This window comes from Athene cunicularia, assembly GCF_003259725.1.
Source record: "Athene cunicularia isolate RWA chromosome 13 unlocalized genomic scaffold, athCun1 chr13_part1, whole genome shotgun sequence".
NCBI lineage: Eukaryota > Metazoa > Chordata > Aves > Strigiformes > Strigidae > Athene > Athene cunicularia.
In genome coordinates, this window is record NW_020799117.1 from 4,169,819 (window position 1) to 4,193,268 (window position 23,450).

The window sequence follows — 23,450 nt, forward strand, 5'->3', positions numbered from 1 at the left end:
CCACGCCGATCCCTATCACAGCAGAGGTGGTGGCTGTGCAGCATCAAGAAAAATGTGTTCTGGTGTAATGGCTAGATGGCAGCAGGGACCGAGTTAGGTGCTATTAGGTACACAACACATGCTTGAGAGTCTTTAGGAAGTACAAAAATCTCCTTCAAGTTGTGTGTTTTTACTCTGCAGTGAGTAGTGCTTCTGATGAGGTATCTATTTTGTTCTTTGTTGTACTTTAATCTCAATAACGTTGCTTTGTTATAGGAAATCAGATACTTCCAGAAACCCATGAGCTGAAGTCATGGCCTTAAATGTGCTTAGTAACTGCCCCTTGAATGAAATCGGTGACTTCTCTTTAGTTGAAGTGTTACTTCAACAGGCTTCAGGTTTGATGACCCTGAGAGCTGTGACATGGATATGGTGTCACTGTGGAATCTGTGAGCTCACCTGCCCGGCTGCAAATGCAGAGTTGGGATGAGGAGTGTGGTCTTCAGAGTAGCTTGCTGGAGGGTTGTCTGTCTGTCCTGGCTGGCTGCAGGTATGACTGATAAAATCTGCCAGTGGTGTTTCTAAATGCACGTGCCCAACAACTTCTTCTTAGAGGATGAATGCACTTCTGTTATTTGTGCTTGGGGATCATCATGCAAATTTGCCCCAGAGCACATTTTCATACAGAAAACACTTTTGCGCAAAATCAGCTTTTTAATTCGGTAGAAGCTCTCATTTTCAAACGAAAACCTTGAAGCAAGTTATCACAACCCCTGTCCCACAATCCTAGCGACCAGAAGTGATGCTGGATACCAGTATAAGGAGACTGGGAGATCTTCTCTGAGGGGAGAACACGGCTGCAGTGCACGATGCTGTCAGCCGCTGGCCTACGGGGAGAAGTTTCCCTTTGGGATGTTTTCAAAAGCAACTTGTTGCAGAGTCTGTGTGCCCACCCATTTGGATGCACAAGAGAACGACCTTCATCCTAAGGAAGATCTCGGGTCAGCATCCTCTTCCCGGGAAAAGCTGTGCCCACGCAGGGAGCAGGAGAGCCCGGAGTCGGGGCCAGCAACTGCCGTGTGGAAATTCATCTCAGCACCAGATCCACCCCCCCTGCTCCTGCTGTGTAAGCCCTAATTAAACCCTTGCTGCAGAATAATTAATCATTAGTAAGGGAATTAAATATTAGTCTGTATTATAGTAAACATTAGTTATATATTAACAAGCTCGTCAGCTATTCATTAACCTTTTAAGCCCTTCCAAATCCCCTTTATCACACTGCAGGTTTGTGTTAATTATCTGTCTCAAATGACCTTAAACGAGTGCCCTTTCGCTTGCTATTAAAGGCATTACAAATTCCAGAACCAGTCTAGTTATTTTGCCCCTTTAGTTTTTATCTCCCTTTCTATTAGGCTTTATTTATATTCAACTGTATGAAGACTTATCTGATTACTGATATAGAGCCATTAAAACCTCCCAGAGATTGAGGGGATCACTTCCCCAAAATGATCCATGACAACAGAGACAATGATGCTTTTTTCCTATTGTTGCTCTTGTGCTGCTCGCACTCAGCATTGGCAGATTTTATCCTTCATACCTGAGGACGTGCCCTACAAAGATGCAGGACAGAAAGCAAGCGAGAATGAAACTAATGAGTATATATAGCCCCAGATAAGAATTGAAGCCATAGATCCATTTTTGGTCCCCGACTTCCAGCTCATTAAGGCAAATCCCTGAATTTCTCTGCATCATCCTTCCCTCATTGGAAGCTAGGGCTATTTCTCTTACGCCCTGTCTATCCTTTTTTACTAAAAAATGTAAGCTCCTTAAGGCCGTAGTTTGTGCAGCATCAGGTCTCCCACCTGCAGGGTTTATAGCCCAGTCGCTGACAAGGTGAGATGATGGGCATGAACCAAATGAAAGAAGAAGGGAGCAATGGGACCTGCTGACTAGCGTCTGACGCTGCAGCAGTGAGGGATTTGTGGCCAAAACAAGAGCAGAGCTGCTTTTAGGGGTCAGGCTAGGCCGCAAGGAAAGTATTCTTAATATCTGGATAAAGGAAACATCTATCCTCCCCATCTGAAAGCCATCCTGCTCCGGGTAGCCTTGGCTATGAAGTCCTGGCTCTCGTTTCCCTACATGTTGGTTAGTCAGGAAAGCAAACACAAGCCAAACTGGGAATGAAAAGTCCTGTTTGCCAGGTTCCTGCCCGGGCTGTGGGAGGCAGCAGAGGTGCTCTGCAGCAGGGTGCTGCTGGGCTGCAGGATGGGTGCTGCCTCCTCCCTCCCCACCTGCAGCCCAGGGTGGCGGCTCAGACCTGGAGATGTGTTTGAAACCCCCGTCCGCGCCGCTCGGGTCTCCTGCCTTTGCGGTGACGGACTGTGTCCCAGCTTGTCCTTGCTGAGTGATCCTTAATCTTTTACATCTTTTAATTAGGGCAATTTCTTTTGGCCTGCTGGAAATGCTTTTCTCATGTAGATTAATTAAAAATAAAGCCTAGCTCTGACAGTTTAATGTGCTGTGAGCGCTGGTCAGAATGCAGGCACTCTTCCAAGCTATTATTCATGACACCATTCTTGCTTCTTATTTACTTTTAAACCATGTTTTGTGGGCACTGGGAACAGTCGTCGTTAGTTGTTCTCTGAAGTTACGAGCAGAATTAGTCCAGCTGTGAGAGCAAAACTGCCTAAGAACCACCACCTCCACCCTGCGGGCTGCAAAGCCCAGCCCATGCTGCTGAAAACAGAGGCGTGATGCCAGATGTCCTCAGGCAGCTCCTTTATTTCAGGATTTGCACCTCTGGTCAGCAGGGGTTCCTAGCTTAAAACCTGGCAGTTCAGCTATTTGGAGTCACGTTCCTGCTTTCTGCTGTTTGCTCCCTTTCTGTTAGCAGCAGCTGACTGGTCTTTGCAAGGTCTGAAACAACTGTCTGAAGACTCGAGCAGTCAATAAAAGAAGATTGGATAGTTAATGGCTTTGTTCTGATCTTCTTCAGGGTGTCTGTTTAAATTCTAGCTTGATTGGCCTGCGGGGTTCGCGGAATTAGGCTGATCTCCCGAGAATATTCACACTCGTGTGGATGACTTCAGGTTAGTTTCATCTTTGTCTGGCCCCTCTCTAACGTATGACATAAAAGTCATAATTCTGTATCTACAAAGAGTTTGGGCAAAGTGCCATTCCTTTGTAGTATGAACTTGTCCAAGAAATATTAAATCCCGTATTTCAAAGCCAAGAGAGCTGTTGCAGACTGGATGCAATCTCACTCAGCAGGCGGGTTGCTGTGAGACTGACCCGCCATGAGGTCCCGCCAGTGATGGGAGATGGGACCTGCACCTCTCGGGTCTGGGACCCACCTACTCTGATTTTTCCTCTTCAAACCCTCTAACTTCTCTCCTGGATCTTTTAGTAAGGCTTCTTAATTTTAATTTCTTATAAACAGAGCTTGGAGAATAAACCACGAATTTAGCATCATTTCTGCTGATAGCACATTAATACATAGTGTGCAGCTTCCTTGGGTATGTTCCTGGGACCAGATGAGAAAAATGCTCTGATGAAGTGGGATTTAGCTTCTCATGAATATTTATACAAGAAGTCTCCTGCCTTGATAGTTCCTGGAATGTAAATGCAAAAGAGGAGGAAGCAGATATTTTATATTTTTTTAACGGTTATTTTTTATACATCTTTTAGTCTACTTTCGAAGTCCTAAAAATTATTATGCTCTTTCATAGCAAATTCCTGAACGCAGAGCTGCACGCTGGCTCGCTGTGGCAGGACTGCACTGCTTTGCTTATAGAGATGCTATTAGGGCAGCAGGCAGTAGCTGATGGGGCACAGCTACACCCCTGCCTGGGCCCGGATAATTCAGCAAAGCTATTCACAGCACGGTGTTATTTGTTATTGCATCGACTGCAATATTCAGCGGTAGGAGAACATTCCTGTTGGCACTGCCGGACTTTAGGACAGGCTTTTTGTTGAGCTGTATTTAAATGTACGAAACGGAAGCACATCACAGCGTTCCCACTTACATCTCTCATGCGACTTGGCATGTGGTATCATAAGAAATCAAAATTATGGTGGTTACTGTATGTTCTGCCTGGAATAATTCTGCTTAAATTCCTAGGGGATGCTAAAACACTGAACAGGGAGGGTGAAGCCAGGAGCCAGGTGTAGAGCTGTAATGAAAGAAATTTTTAAGACAGTGCTGTGGCAGCAGAGCTGGTTTTCCAAATTGAAAAAAAAGTTTTACACGGTGGCTGGAAAGGGTCAGGAGGAAAGAGCAGTATTACCATGAAAGATATTCCTTCTTCCTACGAGGAAAACTGAATATTTTAAATCAGCAGCATTTTCTGGTTTAAATAGTGGAAGACAGCCCAAAGCAATGAGCTATCGTTCTTGCAAATCTTGTAACCTGCAGTGTCAGTTGTCTTACACCGGCATTTGATCCTCCTTGTTGAACACGGACATTTCAGTGTTTCATCACCACGCTGTCTTGCGAAGCAACGCATTTCCCTCGTAGAAAATGTTACCCTGTGCCGGAGCGCCGCAAAGTACCACTGACCCCGACGGGGTATCGGGGGCAAATGCTGTTTCAGTTGTCTTACAGCCTGTAAACATCGGTGTTACTCATTTGACTTATTTTGACCGCACACTCAATACCAACGCTGTGCTTGTCTGAAGCCAGCCGAGCTGAATTTCTGTTCTTAGAAGGTAATTTTACAAAGACATTAATAAAGATATGTTTACAAACAAATAAGGAGTCATTTTTGCAGACTACACTTGGTCACAGAACCTTTGATCTCTTAGTTTTATTCCTTTTATTTTAGGTTTTTTTTCCTTTATTTTAGTTTTAAGTTTTGGCTCTTTCAGGCTTCGGAATTCCTATGGCGAAATTGCTTCATAGAACGATTTCGTTGTTAAGACATCGCGGAAACAGAAAACAAATATCCGTGTATTGGATAGTCAAAAGATCAGGCAAATATTTCACTCAGTGTACAACAAAATATTATGAGGTAATTTTATTTCTTTTCCCATTTTTAGGTAAAAATATTACAGTATACAAGATAATCATATTAAAGGTAAAAATACAGTATTTTGCTTTTCTCTAAACAGACCTACGTACGGTACACTTTTTTTTTTTTTTTTTTTTTTTTTTTTTTTTTTTGTACAAATATAACTATTATTCTATTAGGCTATCTGTATTCTCATCTGGCACTTAAGAACTGATCACAGGTCACCTTCTGGTTCTGCTTGTTTTTCTCAGCTGACGCCTAAATGTAATGTCCATCTTACAGGTGTCTCTTGTAAACAAACAGTACAGTTCAGTGGTTCCCAAGTAGTAAGGTGTGCTTTAAGTAGTTGAAATCATGGAGCCAAACATAAAAGCCCAAGCAATCCAAGTCTGTACTTGTGTCGTGCAGATTCACCACTTCCCAGTCATAAAAGTGCAGCCTTTAAAACAGTTTTAATCCCTTCCTGGTCCTCTGTGAGAGCCAAACACATAAGTAATTTTGACAACCATTTTTCCTTTTTTTTTTATTTGTCAGAATGTTCTCAGTGGAATTGAAACCTTTTTGTCCTGATTTTAAGGTGTGAAACTACTGGGCTGTGCTCTCTGTGATTTATCTCACCCTATGGCTCGCTCTTTTACCTCTGGAATCCAAAAGCTGAGCTCTGTTGCGTCGCTGTCGCCGGATTAATGTTGTTCTTTGAACCCATTAGCACAATATATGTTATTTCTGGGCATTCCTGGGAAGTGAGTTTCGCATCATTATGAATATTTCAGTAGGCCATTGTTGAAGCTGGGATTATCTGAGGACAAAAGAGAGGCTAGGTGTGTACAAAGAGACCGTATCCACTAGTGGACTAGCTAATAGAGCTGGAAAAGGCGGAGAGGAGTTTTTGGCTGGGAATCCCTTTATCAGGTTCTAGCAGATGGATGCTTTACCCAACAAGCTTGGTTCATTTTTTCCGACGCTGTCATACAGTCTAAAAGGTAGGTGACCTCTACCTGCCACCCTTTCCCTCAGTCATTTCAGCAGATGATTTCTCATTTGCTTATTAACCCATTAAACACAGTGCTGTGCAAAGTTATCTTCATGGATGCCTGTGTAAACATAAAAGGAGAATACACACCCAAGGATAGGAATTTTAAAAATTTTTGTAAGGAATATACTTGGCACATTTTTTCTTCAGGCTTCACCCAATTCTGACCAGTACAGTCTCTATTGGTATAAACGAGCCCGGTTGCATTGTCTTCACTGGAGTCAGATGGGTGAAGATCTGGCTTTTTTTGCCTTTAACTAGAGGTGCCTTCCCTATGGTGCATCTATTTCTGATGTCAAAGGGCGTATATTTTTACCAGTAAGTCACTTTTGCATCATAAAAGCTTTAACTGGTAGCTCACCAAGCACAGCAGTAACACAACGTGCTCCTACCAAGACTTGCTAGTGAGCAAAAGCTGAGTGTGCATTACCCATCTTTTGCATGGTTTTTGCCCTCCTAAGATGCTGGTTGAGATTGAATAATGTTTAGACAACCTGTTGCCTTTTTCTATGTTCACCATCAAATGTCCTTATTTAAGTTCTTCCCAAATTTGTCGCTCAGCTGCTGTATTAGTCTTGCCAGCTCGCCAGTAGCTTGTGACTTTTCCTCTAAGAGTTCGTAGCGGAGACTGGAAATATCTTGTTTAATCTCTTTAAGTTCTCCTAAAAGGAAGAAAATATTCTTGTTATCAATATTGAACCAAATCATTAATCTCTACGTTTTTTACCCGAGAAAGCATTAATTTCAGTGTCCTTGGTAATGAAAGTGTGTGGAGCTCCATATGAAGTCCCTGTGTTTATGCACTTACTATTTGACTTACAAGAAATAACTTGTACTGGCAGTAGTTGGTACTGACAGCAATAGCAAATATGTATGGAAAGTTCATATTTTTCCTCAAGCCTTTTCTCTCTCCACATATTGATCTCCACCTACACAGGCCATTTGCAGGAGTGTAGCAGTTAAGAGGTGTTAGGAGGAGGTTCTTCCCCATCTGCATATAAATGCTACATGACACCATGGCCATACAAATCCTTACCCAGTTCAAAAAAAGTCTTTGGGCATGGGCAGCACCGTCAAAAATTGCTTTACTTAGATCCCAAGACGAGGTTGGGTGCTGGCAAGATTGTGGGTGTTGTAAAGCAAGAAGAACTGTAGGGCAGAACAGGATTATGTAAAGGCAGATCCTATGATATGTATGTTCTGCTAAGGAAAATTAAGTACCCAGAATTTCAAGAGCATAAAGGTGGCTCAGAGTCACCGCTGCTCACCTTAGTGTGAGCATGAGCCTGCTCCCTCTCTACAGCGGATGTTATCTAAACTCAACTCTTTTACCGGCCCTATCAATAGCAATACCATTACATGCTCTACTCTGTGTCAGTTATAAAAATCCACTTGCCTTCATTGACCTCATCATTTTCTCGGTCAACCTGAGCCTTCAGTACATACCGCTTAATCAGACGTTTCATTATTTTCTGAAAAGAGAACAGAAACACTTATCTTAACACGAGCTCTCCACATTGCTTTAATTCTAGGCTCATTACGAGCAGTTCAAACACCTGATTTCAGTATGAATAAAACCTGGCTTCACAGGATGCAAAGAGAATTTTTTTTATTGGCTTCCCATTTATTTTATACTTTATATTATGAACTTTGCACTACAATAGTTGATTGACAGCCATTCCATAATGGGGTATTTTGTGAGATGCACTTGAATGTAGACTATGTCCCACAGACAGGAAGAAAACACAGATGATCCAATAGCAAGCTAAGAAATGGGATCCAGAATCTTCCCTTAGCATGTTGCTGTTTAATTTATCAATTAAAAAAACATTTTACAGGAAGAAATATGTGGTTAATTCATTATTTTAGCAAATTCTCTCATTATGATGAACTAAACATCTGACCTGAGGTTAACAGAAAGACTCTGTTTGCCTTGCAATTGGGATTTTAGGAGAGAAAATAATTTTAGTGAAGGACAGAGAAAAGAGAGCTTGAACAGAAGTGGAGGACTTGGCTTAAGTGAGAGAAGTTTCTTAAGGAAATGGGCAGATTTTAAGGGACATGCACAGGGAAAAAATAGAGCCATGTAGATTTATAAACTGGGAGATGATTGTTGGTAAGGAAAAGCGTATATGAAAATAGTAGAAGATGGCAATGGGTACAAGCTTGCAATGTGATATTGTTCCAAAAATGCATGTAACGTTCATCTAGAAGGAAAGTAACTTTGGCAGTCTTGGGCTACACACTGGGTCTGCATCATTGCCTGTTCTTCGCTACAGAAAACACACTCATCAATGGGGAAAAAAAAAGTCTCAACTATGATAAACATAAAAAGGATTGCTCTATCTGAGACAATGATTTAGGTCCATCCTCTGCAAACAGAGATCTCTGAGCATCCAAGGACAGATACATAAATGTCTTTCCCTGGCCGGATGGCCGCTGTTAAGGAAAAATCCTCTCCTGGCATGAGCTCACTTATTCACAGAGCAGTCACAAGCCTCTGCTTTGAACATCACTGAAAAATGCTGCAAGGAGTGTGAAATATGATTTAAGAACTCAGTACACCTGCTCTATTTTTTTTCTTAGTAGCCAAATATGAATTACAGCAGTGCAAAAGGCATGTGAACATCAAAGGAGGATCCAGTCACTTGTATATGTCATGCAGTCACGGAATATGGGATGTCTAAGACCTGTCCTTGTATCAAAGAGGCATCTGGCTAACCGGGCGAGTCATTAAGGCAACAGAGATGAGGCACAGTGCACGTACGGTGTGTTGAAGATGGCCAAGGTAGTAGAATCCAGAGGGAGGTAGGGTTGTCACCTGAGAAAACATAAATGAAGTAATGTTTGGGGAAAGTAGGGAAATCCTGGATCCAAAAAGAAATTATTGTTTCAGAACAGACGACAGAGAAAAAAGATCAACTAAAACAAGGAATCAGCACACAGGGAATGCGCCTATTACCTGGAAGAATCTGATAACATCACATCTATCTGCTCCAGTTCCCATACAGCTTGTATTTTTGATGGGCACCACTCAAATGCTATCCTGTATTAACCACTGTGCGTGATAAAAATCACAAGCTTAAGGCTGCCTGGTCTACCAAATACACGCTGTACACAGATTTGCCTACAGGAATTAAATCTGAAAAATGTGACCACTTTTTAACAAGAGTCTACTTAGCCACTTAGTAGATATTTCCGCCAATAGCTTTAGGAAAGTAATTAATTTTTGCCTTGATATTGCACTGTGGCTTCTAAGCCTTGCTTCTTCCCTTCTCCCCAGTACTGCCCCTTTTAGCTACAATGGGTGAAGTAGCCTCTTGGCCAATCGGCCTGCTTACCGCAGGGAAATGCTGAACAAAACTTACAGACAGCCTCTCGATAATGAATGCTAAACCTGAAACAGTGCAAATATGGCTGATTTCTACAAAGCGCTATTCCCTCATTCTCTAAAAAGTAACTGAAATCCTACAGGTCTTAGAGATCTTTCATACTAAGGAACACTCAACTACTGAGTGCTGGTCTTAAGAGAACGGGTTCTAGGAACAGGTCAGGCATTTGTAAATTATAACTCTGTACTGAATTCCGTATTTTTTTATGTATTTATAGGCACGACGGTCAAGCTTTGCATTTGCCATCAGCTACCTGAACACCTTCTACACCTTCTAGCACAAAGGGATTTGAGAAGAAAAGGACAGATTTGTGGCCAAGGCCACAAATTTGACTCGTGAGATTTAGGGCTCAATTTCTGGTTCAACCATAGGTGTTTCAGGTCTGATAAGTCCTGCTGGACCTCAGTCCCTTGTCTTTTAATGTGGAGTCCGTGTTGTCTTCCCACTTCACTATTTATAGTGTTGTATTCTGGACCTCACTTCTGTGCACCTTTGAAGATCACATTGTTACAGACCTTAAGCCTATTTGATTCACAGGTTTCTTCTTGCTGCTGTGTTTGTGAGCACTGCAGATGCCATTTGGGATGAGTGTGGGAGGTCCCAGGGCAGCGCTAATGGGAGGAAATGCTTTGTGCCTTCATGTCCCTGGTCAAAATCAAACCAAAGTCGGCAGCGATCAGAGGGCACAGCCACTCACTGGGGTGTCATTTCAAAGCTGGTGTCTCAAATGCACATGTTATCCCTTAGGCAGTAGAAGAGTTCGAGAGTGAAGCGGGCCAAGGATTTTTCTCATTTCTCACCTGTGTGCTATTTTGTCTGTCAAAGCAGCAAAGAAATATACCTCTGAGCCCTTAAAAGTACAAACTATTCCCTCTGTTTTTTCCTGACAAAGCCTTTCCTGAGTTTTGTAGATGAAGATGTTGTTAGCATGACAGACTGCAGTGCTGAAAGAGGGAAAAACTTGTGAGCTTAGCACAGCATTTCCGCAACGCTCCATCTTAAAGTCTCAGCTCAAGAGGGTTTGATCAAGATATTTTGCTTGGAGTAGTTTATTCCAAGATCACGACAGCTACGTGTCGACATGTTCTTCCTACTTTTCAAATTATTGCATGTTTAGTTTCTGTGTATTTTTGTTACCCCCTCAAGAGTACGGTCTGTCTGTAGTCCAAGTACACAAACTGCGTATACACCACTTGATAAATACAATAAAAGAAAAGAGTTCAGCGAGAAGCTACTGCTTCAAAGATTTCCCGGTTGTAGAAGAAAGCTTGCTGGCCAGATTATCAAACTGTTCTTTAGATAATCAAGACTATTACACCCTCCTTATGTTATCTGGGCAATCTATTCCTGCAGCAACTGAAACTTCCAAAGATCATTTGAAGACAAACCTAGTAGGAGCATTATTAAGGCAAAATAACGGGTAGTTATCGTTTTCTATCTATTATTCACGTCGCCTTTGGCTTTTTCAACCTCGGAAATAAGGGTCTAATTTACCACAAACATTAGGCGGTCTCACTGAGAAATAATAGCTACAGGCAGGGAGTGAGTCCAGCAGAGGCTGACACATCTTTCCGTTACCTGTGGGTCTGACTGGATGGGAAAATGTCAGAAATGCTGAAATACCATTCTGAGCGGGACACAAACATCTCTTCTCTTTGCCTTTGATGGTATCAAGCCAAATAACTCCAGATGCCAGAGTGAATGTATCGCCCTCCTAACTTACATTTTTACATACTCCTCCTGTCCTGACACAAAAACCTGAACATTTTTTAACACCAGCAGAAGTTTGTTACTGGTCTGCTGTAGAGCCCAGGAGCCCACTGTGCTGGATGCTGTACCAACACAAGGCAAACCACTTCTAGAATTGTCATCGCACATTTTATCCGACTTAACTATTGCTTTCCTCAACTGTCTTTAATGTTGGTTCCTTCAGACAGATCACGTGCTGTCAGATTTCTTTTCACTTTATGTTAAAAAAACAAGGAAAAAATCCCGCGGGGCACATTTTGCTTATTGTGGTACCCTACTACACATGTTTGCACAAGAAATAATACATCTGCTGGCACAAACACTCCAGCCTAGACAGACAGTTGTGTTAGTTCCTGCGATGACTGGGGCACCCCGTGCCACCACCGCGGCCACAGGTATTTTTGAACCATACCACATTGCGGGTTTAGCTTGGTAGGACGAGCCACTGCCAGAGAAAGCACATGCAAATGTTAATGGAAAGGCTGGAGAGATGACAAACGAAATGCTCTTAATGCAAGATTGGAGGATTAAAGCTTGAATGATATTTCTTGTATTAAATTAAATACCCTCGGGTGGAATTAATTAGCATGGCAAACACTAGCACCATCTGTATTTCCCTGGGTGACAGGCTGCAAGTGCCCCAACCCAGCTCCGTGCCCGTGCTAAGCCACAGCCTGGCATTGACTGGAAAAAAAACAAACATGACCCTGGCAGGTAAGAGCTGTTCACTGACAGATCTCTTCCCTGACTCTTGCTTTCATGCTGTGATTACCTGATATCTTGTGGGCTTGTTATAAGCATTCTTCCCAGAAAAATTTTCTGTATTTCGAGTGCTAGAGTGAAAACGAACTTTCTGAAATTATAAAACATCATGACATAATTAAATCAATGATAACTTCTCATATCCAGACAGCCCCAAACTAAACAGAGCTTTATAAAAACAGTAGGAAATGGTTCAGTGTATGAGTAGAATAAAAGTTAGTGCATTCAGGTCTAAAAAAGTAAACTTTTGAAAGTCAGACAAAAGGTCAAAACCCACAAATTACTGAAAAATTTGGATTCTAAATTGCCTAGAGAAAAATGGTATTCTCACACAAGTTTTAGACAAGAAGGTATTAAGAGGCACAAAATATGTTAATCTAAAGTTGATTGGTGATTATTAATTTAGAACACATTTTAAGAAAGGAAGAAAAATAAATGCTCTTGTTTAAAGAGAACAAATTGATGTGGCATGAAAATAAATTCTGAAACAGAATTGATTTTCATCAGTCCTTTTAAAACAGCAAGTACCATTTGCTACTTTTTTAGCTCAATGATGCTTTTTTTTTTTTTTTTTAGATAGAGCAGTATTTTTTTATCAGAGGACATCACAACTATTAATTTTGTACTCTAAAAGAGAGTTCAAGGAGATTTTTCTGAAGACTGCACATAATATTGGTAACAGATTTCTTTGACTCTCTTATCCACCTCTGAACATTCTGGCTCAAGTGCTAATGAAAAAAAAAAATCACTTATTCAAAGGAATTAATTCATATGATAGACCCAAAGGAACCAACATGTTACAGATCTATGAACCTATATGCAAGTGCATGTGCAGGGAAAGCTCTGGTTAAGGGTTTTTCTTCCCTGACTGGACCAGAGATCCTGAGAAATAAGTGATTTTTTTTTTTTTTAATTATTATTTTTTAAAATTCAGGAGCTGATAATGATTGAACTATTTTTTTTTTTTTTTTTTTTTTTTTTTGTTCTCACTCATCAGGTGTTCCATGGTCTTACAGAGACGGTTTTGAAGATGATCTGTGAATAAAATCAACAGGCAAGCAAGAAATGACTGATACTCTTAACTGTTTATGTCAAAGCTGTGGAAACGATGAATTTTGCATGAGTTCCATGAAAAAGGGCAAGCTAGACACTGTCACTCATGTGGCTTGGGGAAGAAAGGGCTTAGAAAAAATTTTATTTCTTTGGTTTATGCTTTGAAGCAGAAATTAAATTTAAAACAAAGCAAGCTTCATGTGGTCTGATTCAAATAATGTTTTAAAAATATTACCTTTTTTAATCATTATTTGAGATAAAGGACAAACATTTCTTTTACTTCCAGACTTCACTGTTCTAGTGGATCTTTCAGTAATCATAGTAATGTTATGTGAATTTATAGAGTAGGAAGCCCCCAAATGCTTATCTACCTTGGTAATGCTCACTGTGTTGGGTAGTTAAATTAACCAGTAACATGGAATAGACTCCATGGATAGACTTCTCCCTTCGATTTAGGCTCTGGCAGAGACTGAAAGAACATCAGACCTGAGCAATCCTCTTAAACTCATGGGAGCATGATCTCCTCCAAGGCCACAGCCTGTGCCTGGAGCTGGATGGTTCACCGTGAGTTGTCTTGCTCAGCTGTTTGCTCCTTCAAGGAGAGCCAAGAGATCCAGACAAAGCCCCAAAGCATGTTGCACATTACAAAGTCAAACTCTTCAGACTCCTCCAACCTTCCTTTCCTTCGCCTCGGTCTTTCTTGTCACAACTCTTCCCTTGTGCAAGCTTAAAACTGGGGGTTGGCTGCTCACGTCTCAGTTGGAGGGTCCCAACGTCACCCACTTCTTCCTCCTCATGCGTATTTCCACCCAGCTGGGGATTTACAGCCTGGCTGGCTGGGTCTGAGAGCAGGCTGAGGGACTAGCAATGTGCCCTAGAAAAGCTGGCCAGCCTGCCAAGGAACGACACCAGCCTCTCACATGCACTTACTGTAAAAAAATAAGACACGACACATTTCTGAGGGCTTTTCTTCTCTTCCAGGAATGGGTTCTCTTGTGTTGTTCTCTTGTTTCAAACCCAGCTTGAGCTGAGAAAAATAAATAAAGGCCAGGAGACTTTCAAGCAAAGCTGCCTTCTTGCATCTTTTCCACCAAATTTGATGCCAGCAGCCGAACAGCCGTGGCTGGGTTCCTGTGAATGTTTTGGGTGTAAAGCAGGTGGACTTGCCCTGTGAGTGGGATTGTATATATTATAAATTTATGAGCTAGGAATGCTTCATCCCAGTGATGGTCTGCGCTGCGTTGCAGGTAATACTTTCCACAGGCAACATTTTCTCTAATTTCTCTGTCATTTTCCCACGGGGGAGCAAAGCTAATCCTGTTGGGAAGGGTCTGGGTGCTAACCATATTCTTGCTGTGTCAGGCAGACACTCACTGGTGCTGAGGAAAGCATTGCTGCTGTGTAGCCAATATTTCCAAAGCAAATTTCTATTTCAAATGACCAAAGGGGTGTTGGCTGAAGCAGAATCTACCCGTTAGTCGCTACACATCACTTGGCAGATGTAAGTAGAGAGGCTGTTCATTACAGCTTTAGGTATCTAGGAGGTGGTATTAAGCACCTTGGAAACTTGTTCCCAAACCCGGGATGGCAGTAAATGTTGTAATGACAGCAAAATTAATTTGGAAATCACTTAAAGGAAGGTGAATGTTTTGAAAAGGCTGGGAAGATGAGGAGTCAGACACGGTGGGATCCTATTTGTGCCTCTCTTTCTGCCTTTTGTATTTGAACTTGGGAAACTCCCTCATAAAAATGCCTACTTTTATAAAAGTTGCTCTTTTCCTGGTAGTATAATGAGGCCACAAGTCTGGGAGGACCCTCTAGGTGCAATATAATACAAGTAACATGCAATGATGAGGCTGAGTAAGAGTCTGTGCTGTCCCTGATCTACCTGTGTGGCATGTCACCCCCCTTCAGAAGGTTCCTGCCACGAATCCTTTCTACAAAAAAAAGTGAAAAGTGAAGATGCAACATACCCGTTGTTTGGAATTCAACATCCCCATCTCAAGGTCATTTTCACAGTTTTTGGCCTTAGATTTGCAGAGTTTTATGAGGCACATTTTTATTCTCAGTATGAGATAATAAAATGATTTAGGGCTTGGCACTAGATTAAAAGGAGCAGGTAAAGTCCTTCCTTCGTCAAAGTAGGACAGCCAGAGCTTTGCACGTGCAAACTTCCACTCCACATCTGCATCCTCCTTGGGAAGGGAAGAGAAATTAAAAAAAAAAACAAACAACACAACAAACAACACACAAATGCATAATTAGTAAATAGGAAGGAATTTAGCTGTGAGAAGGACAATCATACAGGTAGGATTTTACTAGAATCAGGTTTCTGTTTGCCAAAACAAGACCCCTGCACACATCTTTGTAGGTAACCTTAAAATAAGGAAAATTGGAACAAAGCAATGGATAAACTGAGAGTGTAAGTCCTTCAAATACTAGACTATTCCTATTTCCTTGGGTATCAAAGGGGTTGTCTTTCAGTAACAATCTGGTGCTTGTGCTGATAAAAGAATGTGTCAGAACATATACAGAGTTATGGAAAGCAGAAGAAGTTGTTATGTGCACGACAACAGCAAAGCCTGTCTCTGATTAACTGCGATGCTGTCTCACTGCCAGCTGTCTGTTATCACTGCTTTTGCCAGGAATCCCCCATACAGGGAGGAGGCTAGGAGAGGATGGGTTCCTGATTTCTTCTATAATTAGCTGATTTCCTCACAAATCCTGCTTGCATTCACCATCATGTATCCCTAGATCAACACACCGTAATCCTCTTACTATTCACCTCAGTGGATAAAGCTGGAGAAAAAGTCCATCACTCAGTGCCTGTGAATCTCCTTTGTGAACTGTCAAGGTGGGCCAGGATCACTTCCAAGTACAAGGACAAGGTTAGCACATACTTTATGGATCTGCTTGGCATTTATATGGGAGGATGGTCAGGGCCGTGTAGGAGGAACATATTTCAGGCAAAAGAAAGGATGAGATACAGCTGCTCGACAGCTGTTCTCATTGTGGTTTATATGGAGGCCAGCAGCATCAATAGGAGCGTGGGTTTGCCAACACCCTGTCCTCATGTACATCTGTGTGCTGCTGAAATTAATAACCTTTGATTACCTTGTACCTCTGAAACTCAGTCAAAAAACTGGCATAACACAACTGAGATGAATTGTCACGGTTACAGCAGTATGTCTTCACCAGTGGAGCAGCACTCCTGCTGTTTGGTCTTGTCATTGTTTGGGGTCACGCTTCGCAGAAGCCTTAAGCTGAATTATGGTAGAAACCACTTGTGAACAGTTTTAAGGCTTTTCTTTTAATCAGTTAAGAACCTGCTGATAGAAGTAGTTCTGGTTTCTGGCTGGGAAAATAATTTTTTTTTTTTCTTTCCATAAATGCAAAGTTGTCAGGAAGCACCAATACTTGAGGCACAAACAGAATTAGCTGAAGAGGGATGTTCAATGGAAAGCATGAGACTATAGTCTTGCCACTCCAGCTAACAGTAAAACATGTCACCGCTGACCATAACGGATTTTAATTCCTAAGTAATGACCGTCCTCTGTCATTACTGACATTTCTATTGTCAGATGAACACATTGGCAAAAGGGACTTTCTCTGCAGTCGGTAGGATGACTCCGTCTTTAATCTCCCTGCTACTGAGGGTTGAAAGGAAATACTATGAGATTTATGGGGTTTTCCCATGCCTCAGGTAGGAGGATCTTGGCCAAATCCCTCACACTTGTTTTGCTTGCTGATAGTTACAAGTAGTCTTTAAGAAAGTTTTGAAAAATTCCATGCAATCAAGAAGGACGATAATGGATTTTTCCAGGAAAATGGTCATCAGAAAGTTCAGCCTAGAAAGTTAATATAGGCCACCTATTCGGGTAGTTTTGGAAACTTTTCTTCCAAAACTTTCAAGAGCATCTCTACCTACCACAATAAACTACAAAATGCAGCAAGAGGCTTAGACCCCTCCAGAAGTAAATCTTGTTTAGGTGAAAGAGGATTCAAGAAGACTCTTGATCTTAAGTGGTTAAAAACCTTTGGGGAAATGACTCTGCCTTCTGCATGTGGGAAAGCTTCTAGGACAGAGAACATACGGAAGGACTGCCTGACATTCGGACCTAGTTACAGCATGCACAAGATAGAGTTGTATTTGCAATACAGTACATGGGTGAATCAGACATTACAGTGAGAAAATATTTTCAGCCGTGGCCTTTTGCAGTGTCAGCTTCTGAGGGGAGATTAGAACAAATAATGAATACAAACCCAACTACAGAAGCTTGACATTTAACAAATCAGAAAGAAGAGGTGAGTCAGCGTTATTATCCAAATAATTTTTTTTTTCTGCCTTTATTGACATTAGCAGGGAGTTGTTTATGTCTAAAGCATTTAGCAAATCCAGTCTGCTAATAGCAATGCTATTGAACAAGGCTGATAAACCCTGCAAACGCCTTTCTGCAGAAACCTGTTCATATTCTTTGAGGGCTGTGTTAATATCCTTTAAAAGTTGCCTTTTTTTGTGAATGTCCATACAGTTATGTTTTGCAGACTTAGACACTCCTCCTCCTTCAAAAAAAAAAAAAAAAAAAAAAAAAAAAAAAAAAAAAAAAAAAAAAAATCTGTATCGAGGTTGTATGCCTGGTATTTGGAAAATATGGATTTTAAAAATATGCATACATGAGTTTCAGACCTAGATGGGCTTGGGCGTTTAACCAGTAGAGAACAGGGCAAGAAGCCAGATGAGATATTGCTCAATTTTTCATAAGCAAACAATGCAGCTAAGGTAACACACATGGATAAATTATCATAACTGACAGAGGGTGTAAAAAAATATCACAAGCTGCTTTCATTAAACACATGTAAAGGAAATTTGGTTTATTCACAGATGGTCATTAAAAAAAAAAAAAAAAAAGGAAGTTGACTAGAAACGATTCAGTGTTAATTTTTAATGCAGTCCTAACTTGGGGAGGACAGACACAGCCTTAACTCTTACAAGGTGTAAGATCTGTATTTCAACAGCACTCTAATCTTGCATATGGAATAAGCAACACCTCCCATGTTTTTTTTTAACATTTTCATTGTCGGCGGTAATTAAGTACATTGAGTTCGTAATCTAATTTCCCATCTTACCTCAATTTCCTGATAGGAGTTGTTGATCATGGCTATTAGCATATTAAGCAGCACCACCACCATAGTCACGTTATATACTCCATAGAGTACATATCCAATATTCTCAATGAATTTATGATCGTACTTCAGCACCACAGATATCACTTCAGATAAGCCAAATATTGACCAGAATAAGGTTTTAAAACTTTCTTCTACCCTAAAAATAAAACAAACAGTCATTTGATGGAGTTAACATCAGGTTAGCCAGGCCAAATGCTAATAACAAAGGTGACAATCCGCAAATATAAATATGATGCTTTGGCACAGCCGTTGTAAGCCATTATTCATCACCCAGGGATGTGGCGAATCATATTTCCTGATTTGATGAAGAAATATGATTTCTGATTAATTCTGTAATGTTACAGTGTCCCTTTATTTGTTCCATCTGTTCTTCTCAGGTGCATTATTTGTCACTTGGATTTTGCGTCCCTATTAAGGACGTCTTCTCCATGGACAGTTGGAAACTTTTTGTGTAGGGCTTTGTAATTCTACTCACTCACTCTTTTCTCATCCAGAGAAGACAAGCAGAGATTATCTGAGAAAGGAACCTGGTTTGACCTCCTTATATGCCATTTCCAGGGCAGAAGAGAAGCGTTACCTTTTACCGAAGAGGAGTGACTGAAAAGTTCTGATTAGTGTCATTAATATAATGAGCGCACAGTGCAAATGTAACCATCCCATAGTCTGATTTTCTTCCCATCCTGCTTTGGGACTGCAAACAAGTCAGGTGCCCAAGAATTTGTAGCAAAAAATTTGAAATTACGGAGTGGTAGATGTTGTAGAGAAGCATTTTGATTTGATTGTTACACTTGCTTGAAGGTAAAAAGAACCAGAGGAAAATAAAAAGGTTGAAAGACAGGAAAAAAAGAGCAGAATAAGCCAACAACAAAGAGAAGTGGGGCTGGAAGGGATGTGGCTGGACTGACAAGTCAGAAGGAGAGTTTGATGCAAAGGAGCCAAAGCTGCAACAGGCAGAAGGGGAGCAGCCACAGCTGAATAGGAAGGAAGGAAGGAGAAGGAGGGACCCTGGTACATTTTGGAAGCATTTTGCTTAATTTTTAATTTAGAAACAATTTTGCCTTCACCAAACGATCCTTAGCATGGTAACAGTTAACCACCCCCTGCCTGCCAGGAGGTAAACGCCTTCTAAGAAAACAATACCTCTTACAAATTATTTTGATTAAATATTTTTTTTTACTAGGATGGCAGCCTAATCCTGCTAAATCCCTTCATAAAAGCAGATTATAGACACAAACTAGTATCCTAAGGGAAAAATAAGCTTTACATTGACTCCAGTAGCAATTACACCATGCATAAAAGCAAGAGAAATTAATTTTAACCCCTTGAAAGGTTAGTGCAGAGCACAGGGCAATTAACTTGCTGCCACAGCCAACTGATATTTATCTCCCATCATAACTGAGTGTATTCCATGTTCCATTTACGTCTAGTAGTAAAACTGCAGTAAACGTTTAGGTTCGATTCTCAGCCAGTTATAACTGCATTCACTTGTGGGGAGTAACCCCGAGTGGTGTTTTATTTATCTGGTCTAAATAAAACAGGATTTAATTTAACATGTGGCTTTCTGTTGAGTCTCTCTGTCAGCCAGAGTCACCGATCCCACATTCACTCTCCCTTGCTGCTTTGCATGAGGCTGGGACACCACACAGAGATAAACGCTTGTGGGATGAGCTACGAGGGTGCAGCAAACAAGTGCCACCGCTTTCCCACTTGCTGGACATTTCCTCTCCTGTATGGTTTTGCTCTTGTCTCCTGTTCTTGTCTGCAGAACAGGGTAGCTGGCATTAATGTGTCTGATACCCTTCACTTTTATGGTAGCAACGTGACCAGCGCTTGTTCTATAAAAGTTGCACTTTCCAGTTAAAGAACGTATTTAACGCCAGAAATCTCTGACTTTGAAACCCACCACCTAAGTCATTTACCAAACTAATAAAACCCGTAACCTCCAGCCTTGATCCCAGCTGCACCCTGCTATTAACCTTTCTTTTTTAATTTGGAAAGGTTCCCGTCGTTTTCCACCCTGCCAGCAGTTTTTAATACAGTGTGTCAACTCCGCTCCTTTTCCACAGCTCAAGCATTAACCTTAGCTCTGGAGTGGTGTCAGATTCTCCTTCAAAAGTTGATTAAGGTTCTGCGAGTGGCCCTGACTGCCCCGAGCCCTGCAGGGGAGACGGGCCAGGGCCAGGCTCCACTGCAGATGTCCATAGCCCTTATTCCCAGGGCCAGGGGAGGGAGCAGTGCCCATGGTGGGGAGCATGGGGAGGTGGGGTGAGAGGTGGACCTGGCCTGTAGCACCCCGAAACGGTGCTTAGCAACTCCCCCAGGCAGACACAGGTCTCCCTCTTGTAGAGGAAACATTTCTAAGGAAACCTTGGACTAGTCCATCCCTGCCCTCCGAAAAAGCAGGATGGCTCTTACCTTATTACTTCTCAGATTGATGCCAAACTGCATGAAACTGGCACAGGTCACAGGGAATATTCAGTTGGGTTGGTTGGGTTTTTTGGTTTTTTTTTTGAGAACATCTCACTAAAACACGAGATGAGGATGTTTGAAGCCAAATTCTCAAAGATTCCAAGATGCGGATGTGTCTCACTGTTGCCAGCTAAGCAATTTACCCCCTTCCTGCAGGGTCAGTGGGTGGTTTATCCTTCTCAAAGGCAGACAAATGAAGGATTGGAGGAAGTCAGGAGTCCTGCCCAGACTGACAGCTCCTGGCAGCAGGAGGATCTGGCAGTGGCAGATTGACTGAGGCTTCTTGTGGAGACGGGTACCTGCACTCTCTCCCTGCTGTGGTAGAGCTGACTGTTGCGGTGAGGAGAGAGCAGAGACGATTTTTTTGTTTGTTTGTTTCTATGCACATTGTCATGTAAAAGTTAAACAAAGATTTTGCATCCAGGAAGTAAACAGACCATAGGCAATCATCTAGATGCAGATTTTCCTCGCTTTTATAAACAGCAGTGTGCTGTTCACCAAAAAAGATCATGGCAAGGCTATGGTTTCATGTCAAACTTGTGTCCTCTGCTTTAAGAAAGCTTAAGGCATCCTTTCAGCCTTATTTCCTTAAATTGATTGGTTGAGATTTAACACCGACGAAAAAGCAATGCAGTCAATATAATCTACAAAAATATCACATTTTGACAAAGCAAAACGAGAGGAAAGAAGCCTTCAAGCCTTGAAGTAACGTTGGCACTGAACAGTGAGTCACATTTCCCTTTGGGGAGGGGGAGACAGAAAACCTCACGTTGTAGCCTTCAGCCTGATTTGTGATGCAAAAGCAAGATGAACACAGCCTTGCCTCCATTTCAATTTTGTTTGCATAGCATGTTCTTAATTACAGGCTGTTGCAAGAGCTGTGTTCTGTACACAGCATACAATACACATAAACATAGCTGGGGTTGGTTGCAACTGTCGTGAAAATGGTCTACTTGTCAGCACCGAACTACTTCAAAAAAATGTCGAAACTACACCAAGGTTAGTTCATCAATACTTATATTTAACTTTGTGAAGTCTACTGTACCTTTATTTTCTTCGCATCCAGAGCATTAAAATGGAAGAACTGACAGAAACTTTGCATGATAGCTCAGTTCAGAGGCCACTGGGGTGCTATGCACGGGCTTTATAGGTGGCAAAACAGAGCACATGATGTCAAAAGTGCAGTAGCAAGGGAAGGTGAAAGCTAAATTACACCAAACATTCATTGATTATCATCATTAGAACTAAGCAAGCAATTCCCTCTGAGTGTTATCTAGACAAATGTACACTCCTTTTGCTGCCGAGGTACTGTCCTGGGAAGCTGTGGTTTTTCTTAAATGTGTAATTTGAAGCTATTTCAGTGAGTAGCAGTTTGTCTAAGGTTTCTCACTGAGGCTACCCAGTGAGCTGTCAGTCAGCTGGCCACTTTGAAACCGGCCACGGTCAATGACGGCACAAATCCAAGGGGCCTTTTCTATCATGACTAGCCAGGAGACCCCTAAGAATTAGGTCTCATAGTTGAATAGTCGTATTTCTGAGTATAAAACTTGCTTTCTGTAAAATTTCACCCACCCTCACTAGAAGTCACAAACATGCCCACCAGGAAACGCATTCAGCGGGGTCACTGAGGTCACAGAATGGTTATGAGGGAACCAAAATAAGCATTCTCTTTATTTGCCCCAGTGAATTTTCACAAGAGTTACTTACTCAGGTCTAATATTGAAATTTTCCTTCCATTCATGAATAAGTTAATGGCAGCAGGAGCCCGCCACATTCAGCAAGACCCACAGGCAGCTCACAAAAAATAGAGAAGGAAATGTTGCTAGAATTGTCAGCTGCCCATCTGCCAATATGATATGCCATGAGCTTATTAAAATTGTTTGAGACTGTATACCTCAGGGTTTCTAGCTTGTTGAATAAGATGTCTGAGGAGGATTTTCAGCATGACTCTTAATCTATTCTCTTTGTTTCATAGGATGAAAGGGCTCATTCTTACTGATCATCATTTGACACTTCTGTGTGTTTAAATAATCAGAAGTAAGTCTATTTTAAATTTCTTCCAAATACTTGAAAATTTATGCTCATGGAAAATTTGCTTCCTAACAACATGAAGTCCCTCCAGGATAAGTAGTCACCAGGCTAAAGTTAAAGAGGAAGAGCACTGCCTTTGGACAAGACTCTCCCCACCTCAGACATCCTTCGGGCATTCATGTAACCTTTGCTCCAGTGAGTGGTCACATTTTAATCAATGTTTGATCATTATTTCCTTCAAAAAGATAGTAACTACTGGGAGATCCACTTAGGTATTGAGTGGTAATGAAGGAGTTACCAGACGGCATTGCATTAGAGCCTGGAATTTGTCAGTGGTGGGCACTAGTGACATGCCTAGGGATACCATAACTGAGGGTTACTGTGCCACCGGGCGATCGAGGATGGTATCGACCCAACTTCTCATTAATTCTTGTGCTTCAAGGGCATCTGCTTCTCTTCAAATAAGAAGCAAGTCACATCCCACACACTCAATTTTCTTCTACCTCACTACTGAGGAGCACAGATAAATGTAATTGCATCTGGCTTCGTAAATCCTTCCATTAAAATATATCCTGAGGTTACAGGAGAGGTCTAGAAGGCATGTTTGGTTCAATTAGAGAAAGTAAATATTATGTTACAAGATACATGTCGCACAAGAGGGTGGCATGGTAAAACTGATTCCTGTGCAGGACAGAAATTATGCTGAAAATGTCTTTTATCCTAGAGGAACTAGGAGCTAAGACCCCTGTTCACTGTGTGGAGAAATGACACATCAAATGTCAGCTG

General features: G+C 41.6%; 1 protein-coding gene across 4 annotated transcripts in view; it reads right to left on the reverse strand.

The window, feature by feature from the left end:
• Positions 1-4,997: 4,997 nt before the first annotated feature.
• TRPC7 (transient receptor potential cation channel subfamily C member 7) overlaps positions 4,998-23,450 on the reverse strand; it is an 81,666-nt gene continuing 63,213 nt past the window's right edge. For 2 of the 4 annotated variants that reach the window (XM_026858284.1, XM_026858287.1), the window contains exons 8-13: positions 18,105-18,300; positions 14,951-15,172; positions 11,935-12,015; positions 8,789-8,842; positions 7,418-7,493; positions 4,998-6,683 (exon numbers count right to left, since the gene is read on the reverse strand). In XM_026858284.1, coding sequence (XP_026714085.1) covers positions 6,541-6,683; positions 7,418-7,493; positions 8,789-8,842; positions 11,935-12,015; positions 14,951-15,172; positions 18,105-18,300 — 772 coding nt within the window. In that variant the 3' untranslated portion in view covers positions 4,998-6,540. Of the gene's footprint in view, positions 6,684-7,417; positions 7,494-8,788; positions 8,843-11,934; positions 12,016-14,950; positions 15,173-18,104; positions 18,301-23,450 lie in introns of those variants that run through there. The other 2 variants (XM_026858285.1, XM_026858286.1) reach the window with 2 other exon arrangements.